General features: G+C 50.9%; 3 protein-coding genes across 3 annotated transcripts; 2 read left to right on the top strand and 1 right to left on the bottom strand.

Annotated features, from left to right (window-relative positions):
• The first annotated feature begins 264 nt into the window (after positions 1-264).
• Positions 265-4052, top strand: LOC3292089 (mediator of RNA polymerase II transcription subunit 15-like). The gene is made up of 3 exons (XM_061660234.1): positions 265-507; positions 613-752; positions 898-4052. Exons 1-3 carry the CDS (start codon positions 449-451, stop codon positions 3855-3857), a joined length of 3159 nt encoding a protein of 1052 aa, XP_061516218.1. The 5' UTR covers positions 265-448; the 3' UTR covers positions 3858-4052.
• On the bottom strand, positions 3910-7642 carry LOC1279302 (uncharacterized). Its single transcript, XM_061660236.1, has 8 exons — positions 7199-7642; positions 6892-7091; positions 6588-6786; positions 6397-6495; positions 6193-6329; positions 5086-6131; positions 4387-5017; positions 3910-4308 (listed from the first exon to the last, which is right to left on the bottom strand). The coding sequence occupies exons 1-8, from the start codon at positions 7376-7378 to the stop codon at positions 4092-4094; spliced, it is 2709 nt and encodes a 902-aa protein (XP_061516220.1). The 5' UTR covers positions 7379-7642; the 3' UTR covers positions 3910-4091.
• Positions 7643-7731: 89 nt separating this feature from the next.
• Positions 7732-10083, top strand: LOC1279301 (growth hormone-inducible transmembrane protein). The gene is made up of 4 exons (XM_553771.4): positions 7732-8269; positions 8511-8989; positions 9058-9527; positions 9594-10083. Exons 2-4 carry the CDS (start codon positions 8519-8521, stop codon positions 9679-9681), a joined length of 1029 nt encoding a protein of 342 aa, XP_553771.4. The 5' UTR covers positions 7732-8269; positions 8511-8518; the 3' UTR covers positions 9682-10083.
• The last annotated feature ends 93 nt before the right edge of the window (positions 10084-10176 follow it).

Genomic DNA, 10176 nt, shown 5'->3' with positions numbered 1-10176 from the left:
ATCTGTCAAATCTCATATAAAATGCTCTCAAACAATTCAATCACACCAGAAAACAGATTTTGCATCAAATCGATAACATCTCTATTTGCTTTCCGTTTTTGCGTACCGGCGAGCACGATTTGTTTACCAATAAACGAGTTTGACATTTTGGTTTGTTATTTCGAAAATATCCCCCTTTTCGAACATGACATTTTGACAGCTACTCCTTCGGCAATCTTCGGCTTCTCTGTGGCTGCATCTCTTTCCCACTTGCGCCTTCCCTGTCACGCTCGGGCAGTGCTGGCGATTTGACACAGCAGAGTGCGTCTGGGCTTTTACGCTCTCGGTGTAGATAAAACTCTCACGGAGGCAAGAAATGAATTGCAGAAGCAACTAAGTGCATTTGAACGGTAATTAAATCGCGTAGAAACGTGAAGACGAGTGTGTGCAACTATCCATCTCCATCATCATGGCCGAGGACAACTCCTGGAAGACGAGCAACTTTCGCCAGAGCGTCGTTAACAAGATGTACGTACGATGCGGTGTGCGGGGTAGACCGCGCGGATTGGTGTCGGTGGGACTTTCGCGTGAACGATTTTTTGTCTTCTCCCCATCCTCTCCTTTCCACTGTAGCAATGAGGCCATCCAGCAGACGGGCATGACATCGTCGAAGAATGGCATCGAGATGGAAAACCATGTGTTTCACAAGGCTCGCAACAAGGATGAGTATCTCGGGTTTGTCGCCCGCCTGATACTGCACGTACGTGAGATGAGTAAGTGTCATTTCTTGGGTGATTGAACACACACACACACGCGCGGTTGGTCATTTGGGGACCGGACGGATACGCTAGCCGGTGTTTTGAAGTTGCCGCTTATTGGGATTTGCTTTTTCTGTTGTTCATCCTCTATCCCGTTTAGACACGAAGCACAAAAACCAACAGAATGCGGCAGCAGCGGCAGCGGCGGCCGCACAGCAGGCTCAGCAGGACGGTGGAGGCAACAGCAGCCAGCAGGGCGGTGGTGGTGGAGGAGGCGGCAGCGGTATGCCCGATCCCATCAATGCGTTGCAGAACCTTGCGTCGCAGGGCACCCGGCCACAGATGATGGGCCAGATGGGCGTAGGACCGGGCGGTCCCATGGGCGGACAGATGGGCGGTGCTGGGCAGGCGTCCAATCTGCTGCACTCGCTGCGCCCGCAGATGCAGATGGGTGGCATGGGTGGCCCGATGCAGGGTAACCGGGTGGGCATGGGGCCGGGCAATCAGATGGGTGGCATGATGGGTGGCCCGAACCAGATGCAGGGTCCGGGCGCCGGGATGGTCGGTGGAATGCCGGGGCAGATGGGTGTGGGGATGGGGCCGGGCGGCATGAGCGGTGGCAAAATCGTGGGAATGGGCGGCCAGCAGCAGCAGATGGCCCAGCTGAACGCAATGCAGGTCAACCAGATGCAGCAGGCCCAACAGCAGCAGCAACAGCAGCAACAGCAGCAAGGTGGCATGTCACAGCCGCAGCAGCAGCAGCAACAACAGCAGCAGGGAGGTATTGCCCAAGGACAGGGCGGACCCGTGCAGCAGATGGGCGTAGGCCCCGGCGGACCAAACCAGATGAACCCGATGGTGATGGGACAGATACAGGCGCAACTGCAGAACCAGAACGCAATGGGTGGACAGCAAATGGGGACGGTTGGTGGTACGATGAACGCCGGCAACCAAATGGGCCAGATGGTTGGTGCGAACGCAGGCATGAATCCGCAGGCAATGGGAATGGCCTCGAATCAGGTGGTTCGCCAGCAACAGCTACAGCAGCAGGGCATGGGCCAGGTGCAGATGGGCCTTGGGCCCGGCCAGATGGGCCAGCTGAGTGCGGGCGTGCAGGGTGGCGTTGGACACGGAGGCCCCGGTCCGAACATGGGCCAAGTCCAACAGCAAGTAGTCGTGCAGCAACAGCAACAACAGCAGCAGCAACAGCAACAGCAACAGCATCAGCAGCACCAACAGCTGCAGCAACACCTGCAGCAGCATCCCCAGCAACATCAGCAGATGCAACAGCATCAGCAACAAATGCAACAGCAGCAGCAGCAACAGCAGCAACAACAGCACCAGCCCCAACTGCAGCAACAACAAATGCAACAGCATCAGCAACACCAGCAAATGCAGCAACATCAGCAGCATCAGCAGCACCAGCAACTGGCCCAGCAGCATGGACAGCATCCCCAGCAGCATCCGCAGCAACAGCAACAACAGCTTCAGCAGCTGCAACAACACGGACATCCACAAATCCAGCAGCAGCAGCAGCAGCAGCAGCATCAACAGCAACAGGTGCTGCTGAATGCAATGGGACAGGGCCCGGGCGTTGGTCCAGGCGTCGGCTCGATTGGCGGACCGATTGGTGGTCCCGGAGGTCCGGGTGTTACGCTGCAACAGCAAGCCATGCAGCAGCAGCAACAGGCTGGCGGAATGGGCCCTGGTGCCGGCCCGAATCAAATGAACCCTGGTGTAGCGATGGGCCCTGGCGGAGTGGTGGGCCCTGCCGGCGGTGGCGGTGTGATGGGCCCCGGCCCGAACCAGATGCTCGGAGCGGGTGGTGCCGGCGGACCGGGAGCAGGCCAGCAGGGCAACTTTGTTGGAATGGGAGCGAACGCGATGGTGCGCAAGCCGCCGGAAATGATGCCGGGCGGAAACGTGTACCCGGGCAGTGGTGGAGCGGTGCGCAGCGTGACGCCCAATAACTTCCTGCGCCAGTCGCCTTCCCCGTCCGTGCCGTCGCCGGTCGGGCCGGGAGCGCACGGTCCGCCGTCCCACCCGGGACAGATGATACCCTCGCCGGCCCTGATCCCATCGCCCAACCCGCACATGGGCGGGGTGGCCCAACGTTCCACGATCGGCCAGTCGCCCGGCGGCTCGTTAAACACGCCCGGCCAGCCGGGTGGCGCCGTGCCCAGCCCGCTAAACCCGCAGGACGAGCAGCTGTACCGGGAGAAGTATCGCGCCCTCACCAAGTACATCGAGCCGCTGAAACGGATGATCGCAAAGATGGAGAACGACGATATCGATAAGATTGCGAAGATGAAACGGTTGCTAGAAATTCTTAGCAATCCGAGCGTTCGCATCCCGCTCGAGACACTGCACAAGTGTGAGGCCGCGCTAACGAGCCAGCTGGGATCGATCCGTGAAACGCCAACGAACAACCCGCTGGTCGAGGCCGTCTCGAGCAGTCTGCAGGCTGCCACGGGCAACCACACCCTGCAGCGTACCTTCCGCCCCTGTCTGGAGGCGCTGTTCGGGCCGGACATTAAAAATTTGCCCCCACCGGCAAAGCAATCCCGACTGGCGCTGGACGATACGGGCGCGGCCGTTGGAACGGGTGGCGGAGTGACTACCGGTGGTGCGACTACCACCACCACCAGCACCACGACAGCGGCCTCTACGACTGGTAGTGCATCGTCTACTACCAGCACCACCGCCAGCAGCACCACTGCACCGCAGGAGATACCGCACATTCTGCAGGGCGAAATCGCTCGGCTGGATCAGAAGTTCAAGGTATCGCTGGACCAGTGCGCCATCAGCGGTACGCGCACGATCAAGCTAATCTGCTGGCTGGACGATAAAAATCTGCCCTGCGTGCCGCCGGTCGCCGTCACCATCCCGGAGGACTATCCATCGACCGCCCCGAGCTGCTCGCTGATCGAGCAAGAGTATAACGCGACGCCATTCCTGATACTGGTGCAGAAATCGCTGATGGCGCGCATCTGCAAGCTGCCGGGACTGTTCACGCTATCGCATCTGCTCGACACGTGGGAAATGTCGGTCAGGCAGGCGTGCTCGCCGAATCCAACGATTGTAGCACCCACCGGCACGAGCGTACTGCTGGGCATGTAATGTTAAATAATGAAGCCGACCGCCGAGCAGGAGAGTGTACAATAGAAGTGAATTTTATATTACCACCCACAAGAATACGCAAGTGTATGCGGCCAAACGGATTTATTGTGCATGTAATATAACCGATTGAACCATTTTTAAATTAATATCGACAAAAGGTTAAAGTAAAGTAGATAGTGCATTACTTAAACGGAATAGCTCAAAGTGAATAATATTACTACAACTACCTTCTAGTTAGTTTAACATGGGGCTCGTCACACTGGCATCGGGTCCGTAAATCACCTTCCATAGCTCCTGCGCCACTCGGCTCTTGTGCTGTTGATCGTACTGAACTTTGCACGCCTGAAAGATGGTTTGCAAATTCTTCTTCTCGGCTCTAACCTTCTGAATGAACTCTTGATCGCGCTGTGCAGCTTGCATTCGCTTCTGATTGAGGGTTTCCTTTTCATTACTGCAAAAAAGGATAAAGAACATACACACACACACTGTACAAAGACCTGATGTTGGGCTAATGGCATTAGATGCTTACCTATTTCTTATCATAGCCATCATTTTACTATAGAGGATCTCAAGCTCCTCTTCCAGCTCTTTCGTTCGTGTACATATTTCTTTGATACCATTGTACTCCTCACAGTTTGTGTTTTCCAACGCTTGCGCTTCGTTCAATGCTGTGCAGATTCGTTCACTGTTGTAGCGCCGGAGGTCTACGATGAGCGGCTGTACTTTTGATTCGATCATCGTCTGTACTGTGGTGCACGCCGGCGTGGTCGTCGTCGGTGTCCGGTCAGCGTTTACGGGATTTTCATAAACTTCCATTCCCATCTGTATCGTTTCGTCGCCGTTCCTGTTCGACGAACGTAAGGGGGATGCAACAGTTTCTTGCAAAACAACCGCCGTCGGGACAATGGAAGAGCAATGAGTCGGTGACTTGTGTGCAGTTGGCTCACTGCCAACGATTCTCTCCGAACAATTGAAGCTAAATGAGTTTGCCATCCCGTTCGTATAGGAAGACTCCTGTGCCGGTTTCCTTCCCAAGGGATGTTTTACTTCTCGGCTTTCTAAACATTGTTTTCGCGAATCGTTCAACTGTGGCTGTTTGTTCAGTGTGTTTTCTTTCCCGCGGTTGGGTTTCATACCACGTGAGGTTGGATTTTTTTGGGCTAAAAAACAAAGCAAAATAAATTAGTCTTTTTGTGTGAAATCCCTTACTAAGGCATCGTTCACTAACGTTGCAATGTGTTATTAGCTGCTGGCTGTTTCACATTCACGTCCCTAGCTCGCCCAGACATTTTACGCGCAGCAGTCATCGATTGTTTACGCATGTTTTCTTGCTTCTTGCTCCGGTTGCTTTTACCAAGTCCCGAAAGCATGGCGTAGGCTATGAAATCGCTATCATCAGCGTCCGAATGGGTATCATCGCTTATGCTGTAAATTGTTGACAGTTCTTCCAAATCTTTGGGAACTGTTTTCATCACCGTTGCGCGGGTGCGTTTGGTCGGGGTTGACGATTTCATGTACGCTGGACGCTTCTTACTTTGTGTCTTGGTACCGTTTGTCGGTTCCTCAGCTTTCTTGCTATATCCATTCGCCTTTCCAGCGCCTTTAACGTGCTTGTTTGTTGCCCGCTTATGCGCACGTTCTTCTTCGCGTAGATGGGCAATGTCATAAGGGTCACTGTTTGGAGCAGCTTTCTTATGATCGTCCGAAAGATCGATCAATTTGAACGGCCATTTGGCGGTGCTTAAAGGTACGAATTCCTTTGATTCCGACAAATTAGAAGTATCTGCGACGCCATTGTACACCGACGGAACTGCCGACACTACTGGAGCCTCCAGTTCTATCTCCGGCTCTGTCCGACATTCTGGTGTCCGAGTTCTGTCCGGCGTTTCGTTTCGAGCAATCACCTCGCCCGTAACACTGCTTTCCTTCTGCGGCGATGGCGGTGGCGGTGACGGCAGTGACGGTGACGGCACTGGCGGTGGCGGTGACGGCAGTGACGGTGACGGCACTGGCGGCACCGACGGTCCATTGTCCGTAATGTCCTTCGTATTGTAAAGTTGCTCACAGCGAATGAAAACCTCATCTTCCTCGGCGGCCGGGCGCAGAGGTTTGTAGACAAGTTTTTCTGGATGAATCATAGTTTTTACCAGCTGTGCCAACACACCTAGCTCTTCGTTGTTCAACGCGTTAATATTCAAATCGTACGTCACGATAGAATCATCCGTAATTTGGATCTTTTCATAGGAACACTCCACTCGCGGTGCATATAAATCCCTAGGTTATAAAAAAATTGATATATTACTCCTGTCACGTACGTTTTTTATCAAAAGCTTACTCAACAATCGTTAAACTTTGAATATCGTTTAGCTCAATACTCGCTTCGAACGATCTGTTCAAATTCTCTGCTAACGAAGCTTCAAATGAAAGTTCTGCTGGATTGGAATTCCACTCGAATGAAATAAAATTCTTGCCCTGAAAGCACGGTATTTCTCCATTAGCGAAAATGGCAACGATAATTTCAACGGTGATATACAATTACCCCTAAAGGACATATGGCGTTGCTGCCAATTGCAGCCGAAGTAGCAGCTAGTGAGTAATATTTCCTTTCCGGAATATTGTTCAAAAAGGTACGACAATTCTAGTGCATAAGGGAGATACAAAAAAAAAACGATTTAAAAGATTAAAAGTTAATAGGGTAACACGCGAACCACGTAAGGCATATGTACTTACCATCGTAAACGATTCGGGCGTCCAGTGTATTATGCTGCCCAGGTTACGCGATGGGTCGGTAAAATCTTCCATTACATCCAAAAACACATTACGTCTATCCTCGCTCGCGCACTTGTGCACATATTCATAAAGAATTTTGACAACCGCACGCATTATTGCGAAATGTTCCATTTCACAGAAAAATTGGCTAAGATAGGAACTGAAAATAACGAGCAAAAAAAGCACATAAATCCACGCACACATTCCATGCCGTAGCCATGAGTAGCCTAGTGCTATCCTCCTCCATTTCACGCATCGTACTCACAGCTTGCTTTTTATTTTATCATGCATACTCATCACCTCGCTACGGTCCAGATTGTGGATGATCGAGTGCAATGTGTGCAGGCACGATATGACTACCTTTTTGCACACACACGCTAGCTTCATAATTTCCAGCACAGTTATTAAAACCTCGTCCACGGAGCAGTTGGCCCGCTCGGCCACACTGCATTTGCTGATGGCGGTCTGGAAAAAAAAACAAAATCACGCACGACGTGAGTTTAGTTAACGGGCGGAGGGACAGGACACAAAAAATATTAGCCGCTGCGAATACAACGGATTAGGAAACTAACCTCACAAAGGTACAGCGTTTGGAAAAGATGCTCATCGTAGGAACAGCCGAGCGAGAGTAGATGGGGAAAGTGCGTCAGAATCTTTCTGGTCTGCTGCACCAGCGACGGCATTTCCTCCGTCGCCCCTAGTTGGTAAAGTCGTTTTTCCAACGACTTTTTGCGATCCTTTTGTTTGCTCATTGTTGCACAAAGTTTTTGAAGGTTTTTTTTTTTTGAAACGATTTGTCTCCGTATCTCTTCCTGCGTAATCAGCGCACTAAGAACACCTGTTTAGGTCGGCTACAGATTTTCAACTCCGGTCTGAGCCCTGGCCGGTCGTGCGATGATGCTGCACAAAAGATCACAGTTACTCTGGTTACCATGAAGGTTGCCATGGCAACGGAATGAACGTAGTTGGCTATGCAACCGGCACAATCCATTGCTCCTCAATCCTTTTTGTTCAAAAACAGGCTATCTAGCGTGTGTATGCTTGTGTGCGCGTTTTTAATTAACTGAATGAAAATGCCACTGCAGCAATACGGCCTTTTTGGACAGTTCCTCTTGAGTGAAACAAAATGAAAATATCATTGCATTATTTTGCTTATCAATGTAGTACATATTTTGGGTTTAGTAGATATATTTGAAACAGATTTTTTGAGCAAATCACCTCAGGATGTGATTGTTAGATCAAACCGCTGGTGGCATCAAGGGATATTTGTATTAAATCAAACTGAAAAAATTGTCCCAATAGTAGACGTAAATTTACTTTTTCGAGGAAGAACGAAAATTTGCTGAAAATGGCGTATACGGCCAAGAACGCTAGCGAACAATGCATCGTGTCCGGTAGGAACGACCATTGTTCGTAATTTCGCGAAACGTCATTGAAAACACGAGAAATTTCTTTGGAAAAAAGATCATATGCAATCATAACAGCAGCGCTATTGCCAGAATTGAGTCAGTCACTCGTCCGCTCAGTCGACTAATACGAAAATTAAAACAAAACAAAGTTTAAACAAAGTTTCGTTACAGAAATTGTGAAATTCCCATAGCTTCGCGCATCGAAAAACTGTCGCCTTTGTTTCGAACAAAAAGGTAAGTTAGTTGGCTAAATGCCAATAGTGCAATCGATTCTTTCCGGTGCTTTTCATTTGTTATGATTGCACCAAATTTCATCATGCTCCTTGTTGTGTACCGTGATGCAAAACATCATAAACACCGTCGCCATCGTAGTTTATCGCAATGCCGAGAACAACGCTGCACGGCAATTGAGCAAAAGCTTGAAACAGTTTTTCACATTTTCTACATTTACTTTTACTCCCCTCCCCCACCCTAGCTCCGAAGATGCTGTCCCGTTTGGCCTGTGGTAGACCCTTCGTCTCGTCGGCATTGATCAAATCGGCCCTGCAAACAGTTCCAAAGCGCCCGCAGCTCCAGCCAGTGTTCCGCCAGTACGCACGCGATGTGAAGGGAGGCAGCAGCCCGGGCAGCAGCAGCTGGACATCGCGCGCCGAGCGAATGACGTTGCGGGAGCGGGCAATGGCTCCACCCGGTCCGAATGCGTACGCGATCGGCAAGGGAGCGGTGGCGGGTGGTGCCGCCCTCGGCCTCGGTGCGCTGTGCTTCTACGGGCTTGGGTTGGGCAGTGGCACGAGCACGCTGGAAAATTCGCACCTTTGGCCCGAGTTCGTGAAGCAGCGCATACAGGACACGTACCTGTACTTTGGCGGTTCGCTCGCAATTTCGGCTGCCAGTGCCGTGGCCGTGTTTCGGTCGCCCCGTCTGCTGAGTCTCGTATCGAGAAATGGTTGGATGGTATGTTGCAGTGCTAGCAACGGCCGGAGAGAGTAGCTTATTAAAATAAATGGTTTATTTCTTTTCAGTCCGTTCTCGCCACATTCGCGCTCATGATCGGTTCCGGAATGGTGGCACAGTCCATTCCGTATAGTCCCGGCTTGGGCGCAAAGCAGCTCGCATGGGCGACCCATTCGGCCATCCTGGGTGCCGTGATCGCACCGATGTGCTTCGTTGGAGGGGCCATCCTGACACGCGCCGCCTGGTACACGGCCGGCATCGTCGGAGGCCTCTCCACCGTGGCCGTCTGTGCGCCGAGCGACAAGTTCCTGTACATGGGCGGACCGCTAGCGATTGGCTTGGGGGTGGTATTCGCTTCGTCGCTAGCTTCGATGTGGCTTCCGCCGACGACGGCTCTCGGGGCCGGCATTGCCTCTCTTTCGCTGTACGGTGGTCTGCTGCTTTTCAGCGGTTTCCTCCTGTACGACACGCAAAAGATTGTGAAGCGGGCAGAAATGTATCCACTCTACGCTCCCCGGCCGTTCGATCCAGTTAATTCGTAAGTATTGGGAACTAACATTTATTTCAACGAACACATTGCTAAAAGAACCCACTTTCATTACAGAGCGATTTCGATCTACATGGACACATTGAACATTTTCATCCGAATTGTGACGATTTTGGCCGGCGGTGGTGGAAACCGTCGCAAGTAAAGTAGTGTTGCACAGTTTCTGCATTAGTGCTTAGGGTTTATTTGTAATAGGGAGCTGTATTTTGTATAGCTAAGAATAGTGCATAACTTATGAATTCGACAACCTAAAACATCCTAAAACATGTGCTTTTTCACAGAGAGAAATAGAACGCACCCGTTAGAGGAGATCCCTCAGCTAGCAGTTCAACATGAAAGTTTCCGACTTTCGTGGCATAACTTTTAGTGGAGACAAAATCTTTTTGTATTATTGGTCCAAGAACTTGTATGGTTCGGCTTTCCACGGATTGGAGCACTTCATGAAATATGTTCTAGGAAACATCTTAATTATGTAAATAAATTGTAACGCTTTAATCTTTAATTGCATTGATTAAAAAATAAAATAAACGTAAAGCCAAACTAAAAATCTTATTTTTTCCTCTTAAGGCAGTAACGAAAAAAAACATAATTTTAATTGCTACAACTTTGTGCCAACGCTTGAGAAACGCTGAACTGCGCA

The sequence above is a fragment of the Anopheles gambiae genome, chromosome 3, assembly GCF_943734735.2.
Source record: "Anopheles gambiae chromosome 3, idAnoGambNW_F1_1, whole genome shotgun sequence".
In the NCBI taxonomy this organism is placed as follows: Eukaryota; Metazoa; Arthropoda; class Insecta; order Diptera; family Culicidae; genus Anopheles; species Anopheles gambiae.
Note: the sequence above shows the minus strand (reverse complement) of the source record. Positions and strands in the feature narration are given on the sequence as shown.

Bases quoted from the DNA above. Each gene is read 5' to 3' on its own strand.
- LOC1279301 (XM_553771.4), top strand. From the start codon at position 8,519: ATGCTGTCCCGTTTGGCCTGTGGTAGACCCTTCGTCTCGTCGGCATTG. The intron at 8,990-9,057 runs GTATGTTGCAGT...ATTTCTTTTCAG, and splicing joins TATCGAGAAATGGTTGGATG to TCCGTTCTCGCCACATTCGC. The intron at 9,528-9,593 runs GTAAGTATTGGG...CTTTCATTACAG, and splicing joins CCGTTCGATCCAGTTAATTC to AGCGATTTCGATCTACATGG.
- LOC1279302 (XM_061660236.1), bottom strand. From the start codon at position 7,378: ATGAGCAAACAAAAGGATCGCAAAAAGTCGTTGGAAAAACGACTTTAC. The intron at 6,330-6,396 runs GTAATTGTATAT...CCGTGCTTTCAG, and splicing joins ACGCCATATGTCCTTTAGGG to GGCAAGAATTTTATTTCATT. The intron at 4,309-4,386 runs GTAAGCATCTAA...CCTTTTTTGCAG, and splicing joins ATGGCTATGATAAGAAATAG to TAATGAAAAGGAAACCCTCA.
- LOC3292089 (XM_061660234.1), top strand. From the start codon at position 449: ATGGCCGAGGACAACTCCTGGAAGACGAGCAACTTTCGCCAGAGCGTC. The intron at 508-612 runs GTACGTACGATG...TTTCCACTGTAG, and splicing joins CAGAGCGTCGTTAACAAGAT to CAATGAGGCCATCCAGCAGA. The intron at 753-897 runs GTAAGTGTCATT...TATCCCGTTTAG, and splicing joins ACTGCACGTACGTGAGATGA to ACACGAAGCACAAAAACCAA.